This window comes from Fistularia commersonii, chromosome 28 (assembly GCF_037954325.1).
Source record: "Fistularia commersonii isolate RoL2024-O1a breed Wild chromosome 28, RoL_Fcom_v1.0, whole genome shotgun sequence".
Taxonomy (NCBI): Eukaryota; Metazoa; Chordata; class Actinopteri; order Syngnathiformes; family Fistulariidae; genus Fistularia; species Fistularia commersonii.
Window position 1 is genome coordinate 3,351,139 of NC_141311.1, and position 19,769 is coordinate 3,370,907.

At 50.3% G+C, this 19,769-nt stretch overlaps 1 protein-coding gene across 1 annotated transcript in view; it reads right to left on the reverse strand.

Annotated features, from left to right (window-relative positions):
- Positions 1-19,769, reverse strand: part of bahcc1a (BAH domain and coiled-coil containing 1a) — a 69,088-nt gene that overhangs the window by 36,867 nt on the left and 12,452 nt on the right. Inside the window, exon 2 of the mRNA XM_086176084.1 lies at positions 2,396-2,578. Within this exon, the coding sequence (XP_086032210.1) occupies positions 2,396-2,578 (183 nt within the window). The remainder of the gene's footprint in view (positions 1-2,395; positions 2,579-19,769) is intronic.

Here is a 19,769-nt window from a genome sequence, read left to right on the forward strand (position 1 = left end):
AATACAAATATTTATATAGATAAATAGATAGATAGATAGATAGATAGATAGATAGATAGATAGATAGATAGATAGATAGATAGATAGATGTGTGTATTAATGTGTGCATATGTATATGTATCTATATACATATATATATATATATATATAACTTTAAGGCTACAGGTGCTGCGTGCACAGCAGTCAGCGTCTGCGGTGCTGCTTGTGGGAGTCGCGCTGACACCCGGAGAGAAGAGGTGCAAGTCGGGTAATTGTGCCGCTCATTTTGATGACTTGCTTTTTATGCAAAACAGGAAAAAGACAATATGCAATTATCTTGAGGAGGGAACAGCTGAATGCGGTTGATGAACAGTCTGGATTCAATCATGCTCTTAGTGCGTTATATGCAATTAAACTGCAATAGAGATAATGGCCTCCATTGCCAACTGAGTAATAATCCCAGTCATAATCACCTCCATTACTTTTATTAGGCTTGGCATTATCATCCTCACTCTTATTAATATTATTCTTTTTTTTTTTTCCACAAGAAGAAAATGTCTCCGACAATCAAACCATAAAACTACAAGGTAAAAGAAACACTGATCTGCGCAAATTGAGTTTTGAGGGAAAATGCGTCCGCCTGAGCCGCTCACAGCCGTTCGGCTTCGGTTTTACCCCTTCCAGGTTTATTAGTGTCATATATCTGCTCACCTTTTCCCATTATGAAGAGCCAGCTGGGTTTGTGCCTTGAAAGGAGATATTCGGCGAACGAGTTGCGAATTATGGGGCGCGGTTTGATGCCAGCGCGGGTTCGACATAGACCGCTTCACAGCAACGCTACCGGCGACGGAAGAACCAAAGCCCGTGTTTCTTAAAAGCGATGTAACGTTAGCTCGTCACGGAGCGGAGTTCTGCAGCATCGGAGAAGGTCATAAACCCGATCCCCGTTTTCGACTGAAATGTCGGTTTGTCCCACGCGGAATCCAATAGCTTTTCTAGATTTGGGCGGACGTCCGGTGCCGGATGGGTCGCAGCCGTGCACGAGGGCAAAGGAGGCGCGCGGAGGAGGAGGAGGACTCGGCGACACATTGCACAACCCGGGCGCCGCCTATCAGTGACCACAAATAAACACTCCCCGCTGGCATTCCCCCAACGGACTAACAGCTGGGCTAATCTTAGCGGGAAAAAAAATGTTTAAAAAAAATTCTGCAAGAGGTCATCGACTTCACCGGAAATAGAAAAATAGCCGGCCATGTTGTAATTAGCGGATGTAAAAAGAGGTGCGCTTGCAAGAAAGTTATAAATACGTCGGTCTGTTCAGCAACCGATGTCATCCCTCACGTCAGAACTTCCGAAATTTAAGATTTTTCTTTTTGCAATATCGTCTTCTTTGCAGAAATATGCAGAGTTTTGCGCCCGCGGCCATCACGCCGTATAGCGGCAGCGTGGACGGCACACAGCTCTGACCGGCCGGAGCTGCATCTGTGCCACCACAGCATCACGACCTCACCCATTCACGGGTCATGGCCCGAACTCTTTATCCCTATCAGTCTCGGCCCACTCGCATCCCGCCTATTTTTGTTTATTCATTTTATTCCTGTCCTTGCTAATGTCACTCCGTTCATGCTGTCGTTTAGTTTTGTTTTACTATTTTCACCTTTACTGTGTTTTTTTTTTTTTTTTTTTCCATTCTGTTGTCCTTTCTTATCCTAGATGTTGTTACCGCGATTGTTCTCTCTCATTTATCTATTTGTGGATTTTTTTTTTTCTATTTTCTCTATTGCTATTTTCTAATCGTCTCTCTAATTATATTCATATATTCATTTTCATTGACACCTGTAAGTGTTACGCTGCTGTGACAAAAGAATTTCCCCTATGGGGTTCAATAAAGTTTATCTTATCTTACGTGTATATGTGTGTGTGTGTGTGTGTGTGTGTGTGTGTGAGTGCAAGGGTTTTGAGGAACTCTGGGTGGGAACCACCCTATTAAGCTGTGATGGAGACACCAGCTGAAGGCTCTGCAATCACTGCAGTATTTCGCTGTGCCGAATTTGCACATGCCGCTTCAGAGAGCCTTGAGTGACATTCCTGCTGACGTGAATCGAATACCGCAAGATTCCTTGGCTGAACTTTTGACTCTGAGTCCCCATCCAGATACTGTGGTGCAGCCTTCCATCCCAAACATGTTGGGCCCGGGCCTATTTTTGTGCATAAATAAAAGGGTGGGAGCTTGACTCCTTCTAGACGATTACAAGCTGCGCTCTGGTGGAGAGCTAGCACGACCCAAAAATAAACAATATGACAGTAACAATACACCGTGCAAAGCCCTGTCCCCGATGCGGCCCAGATATGATATGAATATCCCCTCCACCAGACGGAGAGGTTACGGCCCTTGGGCACGTGTGGTTTGCGATACCTTCATGTGAATGGGGGAACCAGATTTGCGAAGCGCCGGAATGGGGTCCGCCCCGGAAGGAGGGCGAGGAGGGCGAAGACGGCGGCCGGGAGCTGTGAGATGGGTGGGAAGGCGGGGAGCCCAGACTACTGGCCAGAAAGGTCCCCATGAAGGAGGCGGAGGAATTGCCCATCAATCCACTGCCTGCATTCCCACGGGGGCGGGAGGGGGAGGGGGAGGGGGAGGGGGGGACAAAGGTGAGGAGAGAAAACATGGTTAGAATTTGTGTGCGTGTGTGTGTGTGTGTGTTCATCCCGAGAGATCCACAAACAGATGCAAAATTTCATTTCCCACTCCGGAGTGGAATCAGCCGGGCAGATTTGAGGGTTACCATGGGTAAAGGATAGATGAGTGAAAATACATGTGTGTGTGTGTGAGAGAGGGAGTGTAAGAATCTCCTCCTCGCTGACAGAACAGTCCCCTCTCTTCGTCTGCTCTCCCCTCACACCACTTCTCCCCACGGGCAGACAGAGGTCTCATCTCACAGCTGAGTACACAGTTTCTCAGGCTCGCTCCCTCTCGCTCTCACACGCTTTTCCTCCGTTTCCCGCCGCTGTCTCTCCCTCGATTTTTCCTCCACAATCCCGTCCTCTCCATCTCTCACTTTCATTCCCTCAATCTCTTTTTGCTCTGCTCCATTTCACCGCCTCTTTTTTTTTTTTTCTTTCATTCTTCCCCGCCTCTCTCCGTGACACAGACAATCTTGCAGACTATCATCAGTTACACACACACACACACACACACACGTCTCCGTCGGCGTCCTCTCGCTTTGCGGGTCTAAAGTCAGACCTCACCTTTTGCTGAGCGTGGGAACCGTTCTTGTTTTTCGGGGGTGATATTTTCTTTTAGAGTGGTGATGGGGAGAGAGAGGGCAACTTTTTTCCTGGGAATAAGAGGTGGAAGAAAAAAAAAAAAAAAAAAAAAAAAACTCCAGGAAGGCTCGGACTTATGGATTTAATTGTGATCGCTGAAATATTCCTTTTTCCCATTTCCGCCGTGCTAATAAAGTTAGTCACCTCCCGATTCGCTGGAAAACCCAACGCGGAAACGGCTAATGAGGAACCCCTTCCTGTAAAGATGCGAATCCCCCGGCAAGGAGCCACCTATAGTCCGACCCTTCCTCTCCCGGACGACCTTTTTTTTTTTATTTTTCGACACATAGCGTCGCGTCGCTTTCTCCTTTCCCGTAATGACGGCGGCGGCGGAGCAATCTGTCCCCGGCTGCCTGAACTGTGTGTTTAACAAGACCATGATGAGTAATTGACCATTCGTCGCGACGCCAGTGTGACTGGGGGCTGATTGTCTATTATGCGTTGCCGGGCGGGATGGAAAAAAAGAAAAACAACAACAACAACACACACTAAAAAAAAAAAAAAAAAAAAAAAAAAACACTGATTAACCACGACTTAAATTGCATTCCCATTAAGCGCCGCCGGTGCACTTGAGCAAGGGGCCCCGGCGACGGGCTCTTTGCACATTCATTTCCCCCAAGTCACAACGCCGTAAACTCTCATGCATATGTATGACGGCGCCTGCATGAGAACACACATGCGCGTATTACACAAACACACACATCGGTGTATAATACATTGCGTCACAATCTAGCGGTTGAGAAACACAAGGGGTGGGGAGAGGAGGGCGGGGAGGGGGATGGAATTCATTATCATTTCCTCATGATGAGCTGGTCTAACAAGGAACGCTGATTTGATTTTCACTGAGCGCGACTCAGTCCAAACATAAATCGATCTTTTTTTTTTTTTTTTTTTTTTTTTTTTTTTTTCAGGGAGGGTGAAAACAATTGCCTGGAAGTCTTAATCAGCCAGGCAATGAGAGAGAGAGAGAGAGAGCACCTCCTCTGGGCAGACAGCAGGGACAAACCCATCAGTCTGCTGATTCCTCCAGCACTGAATAGACTTTGGTTCATGGTCCATGGCACAGGAGTGGAATTCTCTCTCTCCCTCTCTCTCTTTTTCGCTTTTCCTCTGCAGGTACTTTTCTGTCACCTCCCGATGAAAAGGAAATCCCCGCAAATCCCCGACCTTTCAGACCCCCGGCTCAAAAAAAAAAAGCACCATAAAATCCACGATCGGTTAGCGCGCGTCTCCTCCACGTCGAGCCCGTCGGTCACCTTTTGTCTTATCTCATTTATGAACGCGCTTATCTATCCATCTATCTGCGCTTTCTGCAGCCCTTCACATTTTCCAACCCCCGGTGCGCCACCTCCAATCACCCATGTCCCCGCCGTGCACTCCTGACAGCGCTCTGCACGAGCCGAGGTGGGGGTCGGCGGATTACGGCCGCTGTCGTTGCCGGGCGCGCATCCAGACACCCGAGGCTCCTGTATGGCAAAGCCATCCACATTGCACACTCCGCTGCCCCTCTTTCTGCCCGTCGCCCCCAGGAACCCGAGCTTTCCTTAGCGCCTCCGGCTCACATAAATCAGCTAATCCTCCTGCATTATTAACAGCCTCACCCCAGAGAGGAGGGGAAGGGTGAGAGAGACATCGAGAGTGACAGGGAGAGGCCGCAAAGCCCCTCTTCGCACTGTTGGGGAGGACGACGTGTGCGCCGGGTAGACGGCGAAGGGGGAAGAAACCCGATTAGGGGACGTCCGGATGTCCGGCGAGGAGGTCTTGGGAGTTTACGGTTTCGCTTCGAGGGGGGACAACCGATGGAAAAGATGGTTGCGACATCGATGCTGTGGTTTTCACGAATGTTATAGCGCCGACTCGACATTCGGTAGCCCCTCCCGCTTCGATCCGTCTGTTTGTTTGCATCGCACGGGGAGGAAAAATAAGAAAACCCGGTGGCGGGCGGGCGGGCGGGCGGGCGAGGGGGGGAATCGTATAGCACGAATTTCCGTCTCTCTCTTCACGCAATTTATGAGTTCTTCTGCTACCAATAAATCCGAGAGCATGAGCAGCACTCACAGCATTTCAATCTAACCACCTCCCGGCACCTATTTAAAGCTTAATGAACGAGAGGTGTCGGTGAGAAAGCGCACGTTGCGAGCGTGGGCGTGGGCGTGAGCGTGGGCGTGGGCGTGGGCGTGGGCGCGGGCGTGGACTTGGGCCGCCGCGGCAGCATTGGGGCAGTTTCAGACCAAAGTGGCGCCGAACAAGTGGAGCAAAAACATCAGTCCTGGACTTTCCGCAGCAGCTGACGAAAGGTTGTCCCGCTGCCACCGAGCAGCTCCTTGGAAAAGTGTTTTTTGTTGTTTTCCTTTTTTTTCTTTTTTTTTCTCTCAAACCGGCCTCGTATCTTAAGTCCCCGTTCGCACGGACACCGAATCTGTGCCGATCCCCGACCGCAATGGAGATTAATCCTATTAGAGAATTAAAGGGGGGGGGGGGGGGGCATCGAGATATAAAACAAACTAATTGTGCCGTCTTTCTTATCCTTGTTGGTCCCAACCCGCACACATCTTGCCAATTTTTGTTCATTAACTTTTTTCTTGTCATTGTCAGTCTATTTTTATTTTTGGTTGTGTATTTTTCACCCTTACTGTTCCTTTATGTTGTCCATTAATATCCCCGTTGTTGCTGCTGCTTCTGTCTTCTAATGTTTCATTCATATATATTTTGTTTTCTCTCATTTTTGACATTATAACTGTTAACGCTGCTGTGATAAAGGAATTTCCCCTATGGGGATCAATAAAGTTTATCTTATCTTAAAGCTCCCGATCTATAAACAAAGCACAGTGACACCCACACACACATACACACACACACACAACACGACTAAACATTCAGAGGAAAAAAAGCCTTAGAGTATCGCAGCTGCTTGGACGGACACCGGATGCACACGGTGCACGGGACGGGCTCGTGTACGGCGGCGAAAAACAAATACGTCGGTACGAACTTGGGCGGCGGGTCCCCGCGGTGACACGGAGCGAGCAGCGAGCTGGGAGAAGAAAGGGCCGGTTGTCATGGGAACAAAAGAGAAACAGCGCTCCAGGCAAGGAGACTGAATGCTAGCTATTACAACAGCAGTGGGCAGATGCAGTTGGTCAGCGTGCAGCCCGGCAACAACAGCCTACCTTAACACACCACCGACACACACACACACACACACACACACACACATGGACGGACACACACTTTTTTCTTGCATCTAATCCGGTTTCAATTGGTAGGCTGCCAGGAGGGAGTCGTCATAATCTTTGCCCGGTTTGGGTCACTAATCTGCTCCGACGAGCATTCCTGACCATTAATGTAGCTCCGCGGCGAGTCCTTGTTTACTGTCTTAACACGGAATTATACTATAATAGGATGTAAAGGGATTCATGAAAGTGTGGGCCGAGCGCCGATGGAAAAGAGCAAGGACAACAGGCACCCACCCGCAGCACGTTGTTCTTTCGGATGCTGGGAATCTGATCAATGGGGTGTGTGTTTCTCGAGAAGCACACACCCCTTCTCGGGCTTGAAACGGTCGCACGAATTTGTTTACAGGATAGAGCGTACGATTACTTCACTGTGAATGGTACTTTTCCCCTTAAAGGGGCGGGAGGACGGACGGGTCGCCAAGTCCGGGACGAAAAGCAGACGGCGGGGGGAGGAGACGGCGACGAGTGACGAGGATCCCCGGGGGGAAAATCGCGGGTGTGCGATTTTCACCTGTTCTATATGTCTCAGGGGGGGAAAAAAAAAAAAAAAACACTGGGATAGAAACACACACACACACACACACACACATGCATGCATGCCTCAGACTTCCTCTGGCAGTAGAATAAAGTCAGTGACACAAGCCTGTTGAGTTTGCTCAGTCAGCGGTCAGTGCAATGTGTTAGGCAGACTCTGTATCTCTTCACTATTTCCACTCGGTAATTCAAGACCACGTACTCACCGCCGTGTCACGTCCCGTGACAAATCACACATCCTCTCCTCCTTTTCTGTCATAAATCGGTTCGGACCGGACGTAAATGATAAAATAGGAAAATATCTTTCCCTTTCTTGTCAACGGTGTTGCTTATTTTACTCTAAGATATGACACACGGGCCAGATATTGAATGGAAAAAAAAAAAAAAGTTGCGAGAAAAGGTACCAAAAATGTTTTCGGTTGCCGTGGCGGGACCTGTAAAGGCTCCAGAACAAAAAAAAACAAACAAAAAAAAAAACGTCTCTTGAACACCGGACCGATGTGAAAAGGCAGGGAGAATGAAGACGTAGCTAGAAAAAGGGAAGAAGGAAAACATTTGGAATGTTGACTTACCGAGTAAAAACATATTTAGGAGGCCGTCTGTCGCTATGAGAAAAATAAAAAGTTTGACTTCCACTCCAGTGTCTCTCTCTTATCAGTCTCCCCTATTGATGGAGTGCAACGTTCTGCCCAGGAATCCAGACGCTCCAGAAGAAGCCAGCAAGACTTTCCACATGCGGCACATGTTCATTCATTACCGGTGTCAGGGCCTCTCTGGTAACACAGGACTGGGCAACCGTGCACATCGGCAGCCCCAGACAAACTGCGCACACAACCCTGGAGGGCCGCTGACTAACCCGGCACCTACTTCCTCACAATAAAAGACAGAAGGAATTTGAAAAGGCTACTAAAGTGGGGGGATTTCCTTCAAACAGTCAAAGTCATCTTGAAAACATTAACTCAACTGGTAGCCAAATTTTTTGCTCACTTCAGAAACAACTAAAGCAAATTTTGTTTACACCCCCCCAAATCACACACACTTTGGAGAGACCTTCGCTGACATTGTCTGTTTTGTTTTTTTTGTTTTTTTATTCGGGCGGGTGTGTAGGGGGAAGGGAAGGGGCGAGGAGGATGGAGAGACCATATAGAGGAGGATGATCTTCTCACAGGCTTAGGAGAGTAAGGGAGGGAGGGAGAGGCAGAGCAGGAAGTCCGATGTTGGACCCGGGCCCGGTGCAGGGGTGGGGGAAAGTGCCAGCGGCGCACGCCTCCGACACCATCCACACTGCGTGCCTGTGGACTGACTTTAGTGGATGTGGTCAGCGCAGGGTGGGAGGAGTAGCATGGGAACGGGAGCGGCGATCGGAAGAGCGGATGGAGGAGGAAAAGCGAGCGAGGCGGGAGTTTCGGTCGGGAAGCGAGGGTGCGACGAGAGAAGCGGGGCGACGCGGCGGGCGGGGGCGGGCGTCAACCGTACGGCGGCGATTCCGGGGGATCGTTGCTCCGGCGGTCGGCAAATAACCGTTCGTATGACATCGCGGTTGACATGACAAGAGATGCTAATCCTGGTCTTACCGGATTGCCCGGGCTTAGGACCGAGCTCGGTGGCAACGAGGGTTAGGAAGAAAACGGATCGGGGAATATGCGTCATTGATTGTTTTTTTTTTTTTTGATTCCGCTCAGGATGGAGCCGCTGCAGGGAATACAAACATCCCACCGAAATATGTTTTTTCCCTCGGCTTTACGCAGCCATCCGCGAAACCACGCGCCGAAAAAAGGTGTCTTTCGGCGCGGCTACCTACCGAGCCGGCCTCCCCGACGGGGGGAATTCCACATCAGAGTTCCTATAATTAATCTTTACTGGGGACAGTTTTATCTTTGTCCAACAACTGGCTCCGCCTTGTCACCTCTGAGCGAACGGTGGATTGTACGGCGCCATTGTAAAGAAAGAGATGACTAGTGCGCCCGTTGGGTTATAGCCAAGGGGCAATCCGGGAAACGTGTTATTTTGGAAACAATAAAAGTAAGAACTGGTTGGGCGGAGGTTAAGGGGCGTGGGTTGAGACGGGAAGGGAAAAGAGGTCAGGTACGGTGAGGTGATGCTAAGGTTCGCTGCCGACGGAGTGAGAGGGAACCGCGAGGGCCCGTAGGAGCCGACGAACGGCTACGATTGGCCGCTCGGACCCTCGTTCGGGATCCGCCGGAAAATACGAGATCGCGCTGAATCACCGGCTCGATCTGCGGAGAACAAGAAGACATTCCGGGCCGGGACGCAGGAGGTGGGAGGATGGATTCGAAACAGCAGCAGGACCAGGCCAGGACAGATGAGCTCAAGGCCCATTACCTTCCTTTTACACCCACCCACACATGCACACTCACATTCCATACTCCCACAACACAGATTTAATAGCAACACACACACACACACACACACACACACACGAGAAAGCAACGTCTCAGCACAGCATCGCTAAACAGGGCGTCCAATGTCTCCTTTGCAGAAAATAATTTTTTATGATGAAACAGGAGCTGCCCGTTGCAGCACACCGATAGTGTACCTTATCATTATCATTACTTGGTCTGGACTTTCATTACGCGGCGTCGGCTTTCCGAGCATCGCCTTCTTACCGTCAGCGTTCTGCTTGATTGCCTCCCCCCCCCCTCCGCGCTCCTATTAAACGCTGTTTTGTCTCTTCGTTCAGGTAAAACCGTCAGGATTTCAAATCAGCCCGTAATAGCCTGACATTTGCCGAACTCTCGTCGAGGCAAAGGCACTTTGCTTCGTAAACAGGGCCGCCGCGCAATCCTCAAGGAGAGACATTTGTTATCTTTGGAAAGTTTGTCGAGTGTGCTTGTTAACTGACCCATTGTTACACGAGAAGGGTTCGGGGCCGAAGCCGCGTTCTGACCCTTTATTCCCGTGGCATGAAATTGCGATTAGCATAGTCCGTCCGTCTCATTCTCATACACGTTTCCCATTTTACTTAGCTTTCCCCCACGTTCGCGTTCTCTCCCTGCGACTGTCTCCTCCCGGTACGTGCAAACACACACACACACACACACACACACAGCAACACACCCAAACACAAAAAGAGACGCCCACAGCTGCATCAGACCATCTCTCTAACAATCCAATCTGTTTTCTTTCCCATGATGTTTCCCATTGGCACAGGGAGGAGAAAATCTGATTTACTCCCCCACAGGGCCCATGCAGTTGCACTGATATGGAAAATGATTTCACTGCTGCTCGAGCCCATAAACATTATTTTGGTCTCCCCTGTTAATGACACATTTGTTCCCAGCACTGTGGATCTCACAGAGGAAGAGACGGGTGTAAGGGGAGTCGAGAAAAGGGAGGAGGAAGGGAGAAAAAGGGGATTGGGGGGTGGGGATGGGGGTGGGGGGGGGATCCTCAAGGGTCTCACTTACAACAGGGGAGTTCTTCACCCCTCAAACTGTACACTGACATCCAAACCCCTCTCCTTCCTTTTCACGCACACAAACAGCGCCCACGTACAGTTAATCAACCATGCAGGAACTTAAACGTCCTTCATATAAACCCCCCTCCCCCCCAACAACAAAAGAGGAAAAAAAAAAAATCAAAGCATAAATACTTCCCAACTGCAAAAGATATAGTCAAAGAGGGATTTCTCACCTCTCCCTCAGCCTCTCCAGCCGTCAGCCCGATTCCAAACCAACAGCGCTCGGCTGCAGGGCTGGAACCGGCCGCTGCTACCGCCGTGTCGTACAGCCCTCATATATTTTGTCGGTGTTAGCTACCGGTGCTGCGACTCCGCCCCCCCCCCCGCTTCCTCCGCCACGCCGGGACGGAACCCGCGCTTTTCGGAGGCGAGTTTTCAAAACGACGGGTGTTTAAAAAAAGAAACTCCGGCAAGGCCAAAAAGCAAGGCACTAAACCTCCCATTTGGCATCCATTAAAATCCATCTGCGGGAACACATATGAGTGGGCGAACAGGAAACGGCCATGTTGGATGTGACTAATGATTTGTTCTCCCGCGTTCGTACAATCCTTCTCAGCTCCGTCATCTTTCGGATCAATTTTCACGCTTCTTTCCGAGAAAGGCCCTTGATCTGGTTTGATTCGGTGGCCGACGATGAACGCGTGACCGACGGTGGTTTTCGTGGGCCTTTTGCGAAACTTCCAGTCAGCCGGGGTCACGGGACGTGACTGGTAGCGGGGGAGGTTAAAAAAAAAAAAAATAGGGGGCCAATTAAAACAAGTGCTCAGCACTATTCTCTCTAATTAGTCTCGTGTTAACTTTTGAACTTAATTGGTTAATTGCGATGCGGTTAAATCGGGCAGGTTTCCTCTCCCTCTGGTTGAGCGCCACTCCGGTATCTCATCCCGGCGCTGCACCGGCGCAGGAGGCGGCTTCCACCTTTTCTATTTCTTCCACCTCCCGCCCCCCCGGCTCCGACGGCGAGGGGGTAATGGTGCCGCGCGGGAAAGCGGTAAAACCGCGTTTGCGAGTGTGTTTTAGCAGAAATCGCGCTCGCACACGGCACATGTGCTCGCGCCACATCAAACGGCCTCTTTGACTGTCGGGGCCTGGGTGGTCCGAGCCCCTCCCCTCCCCTCCCGACCGGCGGTGTCGGGTAGATGAGCGTCGGGAAAAGTGTAAAGTGGATGTGGGTGGATGCCGCCCCGCCGCAGACGGCTGTCAGATTCGGAAGTGGAGTTTGCTTTGGAGACGACGTGTTCGGGGCGGAGGATAAAAGAGCCTCGTGGGTGTCGCGTTGCCTCCGTGTCCTTCCTCCTCTGGCCGATCTACGATAATACCCACAATACCACAGAAATCTGCAAGAGTCGGGCGGATTTCGGCCGTCGGTATTCCCTTCCTTCCCTTTTTCCTCCGTCACTTATTAAGTTTTCATATTCAATCGTCTGCCTCCGTCCTGCGCCGCTGCCACGCTCCCTTGCCCTCGGTCGGCGTCGCGCGCGTGCTTCGCAACGGAAAACCCTCTCTCTTTTATTTTGCGGCTTTTTAAAAAAAAAAAACAATTTCCCCTCCCGCTCTTTCATCCCACTTTCTCCCAGTTTTTTTTCCCATCCGCCCTTGTTTGTCCGTCCGTTCTTCGGAGGCCTCGGAGGATAATGAACGTCTTGTTTTATGGGGAGTCACAGGTTCACCCCTCCCTACATCAGAACCGCCCGTAAATCAGCATCCCAGCTTTATACCGGCAACCAGAGATCATTGGAATGTCCTGTTCTCTCTCTCTCGTCCTCCCATTCTCGTTTTTTCTCCCTCCTCCATCTGCGGCCCGGCTCCTCCTTCAGGTCACGGGGAGCAGAGCCGGACACTGGAGCCTCTTTGAAGTGACTGCTTCGCCGCTGTCCTCCGAATTCTCTTGGATTGGCCTGTAATATGATAACGTCCCGGAGTGATGTGCACGAGAGAAACAGAAGGCGGCTCCGTGCTCTGGCTTCTCTCCGTCTGATGCACCCTGTCACGGGCGCGGAGAAAGAACAGGGCAGATAACGAAGCCGAGAGAGAAGCCGCGCCACCCGGTCCAAGGTCTTTCCGCAACCCTGAGTGTAATTTGCTGCTTGTACACGAGGGGGAACAAAGGGGAAAAATGTTTAAATCCTGAAATGAATGCAAGCGTTTTTTTTTTTTTTTTTTTTTTGTTCCGATAGCCTACCGACAAAAGGGAAAGGGAGGCACCTGCGAAGCCAAGGCCGAAAACAGAATTGCCTTCTAGGGAGGGAGCGCGCTGTACAAAACCTTCCCCCGGTTCTTTTTTTCAAAACTTCTGTTGTTGCTTCCGAGCCGGGATGATAATTCCTCAGAAGGTCGAAACCGGGAACGCCCCTCGCGCCGTGGCAGCCTGCGCGCTCGAGTGCAGGCAAGGTCAGTCTAATGGTTCGGTAAATTCCTGTTCGGCGTACCACATCACCACCAGACGCGGTTGCAGTCACGGTCGGCGCGTCGGTCGCTCACCACTAGCATGGTTAGCATGTGTTTTCTTGGGGTTTCCTTCGTTCTTTCATTATCTCTACCGCTTATCCTGCACTCTGCGTGAGAGAGGCGGAGTTCGCGGACAAACCCCGTATACAGACAAATTCGGGGTCTCCGACGAACCCGGAGCGTGTTTTTGGATACGGAGAACACGCAAACCCCACGCAGAAAGTCCCAATGTCGGAATCAAACGCGGGTGCTTCTTGCTGTTGCAAGAAATCTGCACATCTTGCCCGAGGCGTGTACGGTAAAGCGGAAGGTAACGACTCCAAAGCTGTCCGTCCCCGCGCTAGTCGTCCGCGCAATGACTTCAATTGCGTCAACATAACGACGCCATACCTCGCTCGGCTTTCACACAACCAAACAACGGCGGGTTCAGCATCAGTGTGGTGTAAACAACATGTAAACTCAACCGCACGTGTTTTCAGAGAGCTGCTTGCGGCCTCCCCCACCCCCCATTTTCCCTTTTTTCCTTTTACACGCTCATCAGTTAAATGTGAGCGATCCCGGACTGCAGGATGAGCGCAGCCTGTTTCCTTGAGCATTGTTTTGAAGATACCGACGCATCCCGGGTTTAAAGTAGCACATCTTTTGTCGCATCCGCACACAAATTATCCCTCCATTAATTTTTCTAATCTCTTCTCATTCGTAGGCATAATTTCCAGCATTTCCAGCTCCAGCCTGGGTATAATAGTCGCATTATGCAATATAAAATGAAGAAATGCATATCATTCATTTTTAATATGGCATGTAATGGAGGAGGGTTGGAAGGTAGGGATCGGAGGAACCTCTTGACCGAGACGCATTTGAAATTTCTGCTCCACCCTTTTTTTTTTTTTTTTGCTGAAAGGGTGCAGCATCCCTATCTGTGTCGGTATCTGTTTGAGATTTGCATATTTAGGCTTAAAAAATAGTACACCGGGATTTTCCACCCGTTTTTTTTTTTTTTTTTTTTTTTTTTAAAAAGAGGTCGTCATCTCATCTCAGCAGATAAATTCTCAAAAAGGCCATAAAAAACCTCTCCTCTGGCTTCTCCGGCCAGATAGACTGATGTGGGCTTTAACAGCTACAGATAGGAAAAGGCTCAATCCAAGGTCGAACCAGGGAGACAGCAGAAGGATATCATCTTGATCAACTGCGCATGGCTTCTCTCTTTAGCTGGTTGGCTGCACAGCTACCATTGCGGTCGTCTATCTTTTTTTTTTTTTTTTGTGATCACATGTAGTCCACCGGACAGGTGGGCGGTCCGGGAGCGTCACGTGTTCCCTGCCCTCGCGCTGCATTAGTCTCCAGGTTGTACTCAGAATTGGCAAAGCGGAGGAAGGAAGCCTTTGGGGGTTACACAAGGCTTGTAGCATCTGACTGAAGTTAACAGATGTGCTGCAGCTGCTCACTCTGTTTGCAATAGCACATGCAGAAACAACCCCCCCCTCCTCCACACACACACACACACACACACACACACACACACACATAAAGATACAGACATTGAAAACAAATACAAAACACGTCGATTCACCGAGATCAAAAAGCCAACGCTTTCCAGCGGGCTATGCTCAATAGACGCGCCGCTTGTGTTTTGGGTCTCAAATGAAAGCAGTGCATCCCAGACTAACCATTAAACCGGCTTTGAGCGGCGTGCCAATGAGCGCACATGTTGGCCTTTCTCATTTTTCTTTAATATACACTTAACTCTACAGGCCATAAAACATGTCAGCGCCTACAAAAAGCGGAGAGCCCTCGGCCCGGACCGGCCCGAGGAAAAAAACGTCGCGGAGGACGCGCGCGACCGCAAACGCCTGGTGTCGAGGTGAAGGGACGGATTTCTGGGACAAGGGCGTCCTCATTTCCGCGGAGAAGCGGCGGCACCTTTCAGCGGGTTATCACAACGGCAAGAGCACAAAGCCAAAAGCTCATTCCAGATCGGGCAGAGGCCATAACGGCGAGCGAGGGAGAGGCAGAGGGGGGGATGGAGAGAGACAGGGAGGAAGAATAAAGATGAGTTATTAGGGTGATGTAAGTCAATGAGGGGAAGAGAGCCTATTGAAATGTTTTGACACAGAAATATAGCAAATGTGACACAGGTACTTAAACATGGATTTGAAAAGCAAACCGCCGCCGCCCCGTCTTCCATTTCTTTGTCTAATTTGACACGCGACTACGACGCGAGGTGGTCAAAACTAGCTCTTGAGCGAGGTCTAGTTCTTGGAATTTGTCTGCAAAAGCAAAAGGAAAGACGACCCTCTTCCCCGTGAACCGTTTCGGATCCAGATACTCTCCAGATACGTAGCGCGGTAATCATCTCGCTCGAGTCGGCGAAGAAACCGGTCCGCGGCCGCGTGAGACGCGGCCCGTACAGTAGCCGTCGACTGCGGGAACAATCGAAAAAAAGGACCACGGCTGTAAATTGCGAACACATTTGAAAGCAGGCTTTACATTATGACCGGCCCGATTCCTTCCCTCGCTCGTGTCCGACGCCGCTTCGGTTTTCCGTCGACGATCTATCAACCCGGAGCGCCGGCTCTCTGGAACGCCATTTTTCAGATCAAACATTTGATTTGTCACGTCTCTCATGCGTGTTTCCTGACAAAACCCGTCGGAGAGCAGACGCAGGCCCCTCGCGCTGATCCCGACTGTCATTTGTAAAAGTCCCTGTCTTCACTCAATCAAGGAGCGCGGAAAACCACAATGACTTCAACATCCCCGCACCTCCAGACAGCTCCCAGAGTATCGCCAACACTCCGGCGCTCCGATAGCTCCGGCTGTCACGAGGCGAAGTGTGAACTTGGCCCGGGCCCGATGACAACGCTCGTTTTCTGACAACCGGGGAACGTCGGCAGGACGACCGAGGTCCGAACCCAGACTCGGGGATTTTACGGCCACGGTCGGCCCGTTTTGGGTTAGGGTTAGCCAAAAAAATGTCTTTGAATATTTTGACATTCAAGAAAATTCAAATAATATTTGTAGTGTTTTCAATCGATATTGAATTTAGAAACTCAATTTTTTTTTCATTTTTTGGTATGGATGATTACATACAAAATAATGTCGGTGCACTTATATGATCGTAGATGATTTTATAGTTGATATTAAAAAAAATAAATATTTAAACGTTTTAAAAAATATTAAAAATTGCCCAAAAAATTGAATATTTAAAATAAAAAATGAAATAAAATTGCCAAAAAAAATAGATATTTAAAAATTTAAAAAATATTAAAATTGTCAAAAAAAATAAATATTTAAATGGCAATTTTCACGTTTGTTCAATTTACATGATACCGACTTGGCCCGCACGTGAAAACGAAATCAGAAATGTGGCCCGCCAGCCAAAATAATTGCCCGCCCCTGTCCTAACCGCATCGTCGTATCGATGAGGTCCCTTGGACGCAGTGTCCGGGAGAGAAACTGAAAAAAAAGATCCTCTGCAGAGCACGAATTGATTACATTGCTGCTGCCCTGCCCTACGTTATCAATTATGCATTCATTAATGCTCCACTGATGCCTCGCGGTGCCTAAAAGCATTCCCAAACAGCCAATGTGTGCACACTCTATCTCCTTACTGTATTTGTTCTGGCATAGTTCTTCTATTGTGCGTGCCGGGCTTTGCACTTCTCAGATAGGACAGCGGATTTGTCAACATCGGGTCCCGTGAAAGAGCCGCCCGCTCGTGTTGACATTCTCCGACGACGGTTATTTACTCGGACCTCCGAGTTCTACGCCCGACGACCTGGATCATCCCGATGCGGCGCCCCCTGCTGGCTCCGCCGGTCGGGGCGTGAGCTGGAAGTCCGAGATGACTAATAGCCTCGAAAAACGCTCGCGTCTAGCGGCGGCGCAAAGCGCTTATCGCAGCATCACCGCCGGCGAACCTCAGAAGATGAGGCAGCAGACGTCTGGATATCGAGTGAGAAGGGCGGTCCGACCGGCGAGAGCCGATTGCCACGCATAATTAGGGGAGGGGGGATTCGGGGGGGGGGGGGCGAGGGGTGGGGGGTTAATTGACTTCTTTGAGAGAGATCCTGATTTCTATCAGCGGGTCCCATAATCATGTAAAACGAGTCTTTCATGAAGCCCCCCACCCTCGATTTATCTCCGTTCCTCCTCCGGCCCTTTACCCTCCCCCTCCTCCTCCTCCTCTTCCTCCTCCCCTGCTTTGAAAACGGTAAAACTCCCAACCGCCCCCGCCGTGTCCTCAGCGGGCCAGGAGAGGCCGGGGCAGATTTATAGCCTGCACCTGAGTGAGTAAGGTGCACGTCGGCACATAAACACACGGCGAGCGCACATTCGGGGGCTCCGCGCACACACTCGGGCTCCAGACGGCAGCTGGCCTGACTCTGACCTCAGTGCGGTAATGTACTGACTACCGGTTATTAGCAGCGAACCGGTGCGCATATGTCTGGCCGGGAGCTCCGTCGATGGGCGATATTACTCAAGCGGGAGCACGGCATCATAACAAGTGATCGGAGTAATTCGGAGGCGGGGAGAATTCGGCGCCTAACGCCGGGCATTCTTGCCTCATAACAGAATGCATCATTGTGGCCCGTCGCCACCTAGGAATCGCGGCTTTCCGTACGGTAGTAGTGGAAAGCGGTGGAAGATTCGGGAATCTCAGTTCCATCGCTCAAAAGCGAGTGGGCGCGCGCTGGGGTTGATGTGGAGAGGGGAGATGAAAAGTGACAAATGAGAGATTTCCTTCGCAAGCCCCATAAATCAGTACAATTGGGCAGGAGCAGGATGAGGCCTCACTCCAAAACACTTTTTTTTTTTCCCCGACCCCTTTCACAACCAGCGCTAACCGTCCCCTTTACCTTTACCTGCATTGGAGAACGCGCATTCGCAACAACCCGTTGTTGTTTGTGCTCTCTGTGGTTTGTTTTTTTTTTGTCGTGCTTTGCTTGGCGGGAGGCGATACTCATAAAACCCTTACGGGTAGGAAAAGCGCGGTCTTCAAAGCGGACGATTTCAAAACCAGCCCCGTTAAAAAGTTCAAAACACATCAGGCGAGGACGGGCCGCGGGAGAAGAATAAGCTACTTGTGCAGGTAAACAGGAGCCGGCGGTCGGGAGAGGACCGTTTCCGAGCATCGGTAGCGTCGTTGCGCGGGGACGGAGCAGCTCTGCTGGGTGCGGATCTGTCGGCAGATCCTGACTCTCTGGAGTGTTTCTCCAAACGCGAGGATTTTTTGCGGGATATATATATAAAAAAAAAAAAGAAAGTAGTCCTGTCATCCCGTGAGGGACGGGGCCGAACCGGTTGGAGAGCTCCGGCGGCGCTCGGAAACTTGAGCCCCGAACAGGACGGTCTTCTAGACCGGCGGATTGATGTAGCTCCAAGAGGACTTAGGATCTGCTTTCATTCTGAATGTTCGCCATCTGCTTGGCTGGAAAGAGAAGCCATGGATCTGGAGAAAACTGTCAAGTGACAGATGAGACAGCGAGTATAAAAGTGTGTGCTATTGCGCTGTGTGTGTGTGTGTGTGTGTGTGTGTGTGTGTGTCAGTATTGATCCTCAAAGCAGCCCCCATTTTCTGAAAGGAGATCTGTCGAATGGGGCGACACACATTTGTTCTTTCTCCTTCAGCGCCTTTCTAACAAACGCACACACGCGAGAAAATTGCTGTATTACAATTACAATATTGTGACACAAATAAATAAATAAAATGTTTTTAACAACATATTGCATGACGTTACGTTTCGTTGACGACTGAACTCTTTGGCAGCGGTTCGCATTGCCGGTCTTCACCTCCATCATCGCGCTGGCCGGTATTGATCTTCCCGGTTCAGTTTCCATGCATCCAACAGATACTTGAACAGACGCGCTTTTACTGGGAACATGTTTTGCGCTCAACCAATGCACAAAAGTCTGAAAGAGCATTAAAAACAAAAATAAAAAAGACCTGTTTGGATCCATACAAAGCAATGATCCTCCACTGCCCCGATGGAAAAGCTCCTGTGGATTCCATACAAAAGCTTAAGCCCGTTACAGCCGGGGCTGTGAGCCGTGACCTGGCCGGTCTGCGCACCACGCAATCCCTCTTCCTCGAGTTCGTCCGTGACCCACCCGGCCTCCGATCCCGGGAGAAATGACGCCGCGTCTTTTCCAAAAAGAGTGAAATCGCGTGAGCGTCGGCGTTGATGAAGACCAGCGGGTACACACCTCGTAACTGTCATCCCGTATACCGGGAATGCGAAGTGATTTACGACACTTTCCAGCTCAACGGTAGACCCCGGCGTCTACGGAGCGGGTGGTGTCTGCACACCTGAGAACAAGCTGTTCCGTCAAGGGGGAAAAAAAAAAAAAGGGAAATTAGCGATTAAAAAAAAAAAAAAATGAACGCAGATTTTTTTTGACTTGATTATTTACACGGAAGAAGAAGAAGAGGAGGAAGGAGGAGTCCTATGAATCCATCCGGGGGTCATGCTGATTACTGTCGCAGGTATTCCAGCTAATCAAGGCCGCGATCGGAGCGGGTGGATTGGCCGCCCGTACAAAAGCGCCGAAGAGCATGATGGTTGGAGTGCAACACACCGGGGGCCGAAGTAGAATTAGGCACCTGCATCGGCGGCGCCCCCCCGTACACCCCCGCATGCTGCCCTCTCGCTTCCCTGCCACTCCGCTTTCTCACCCTCCCTCACTCCTTCATGCGCAATCTCTCCACCACATAGCACCTTTGATTGCTTTCCTGTGGGCAGAGGCAAACACACACACACACACACACA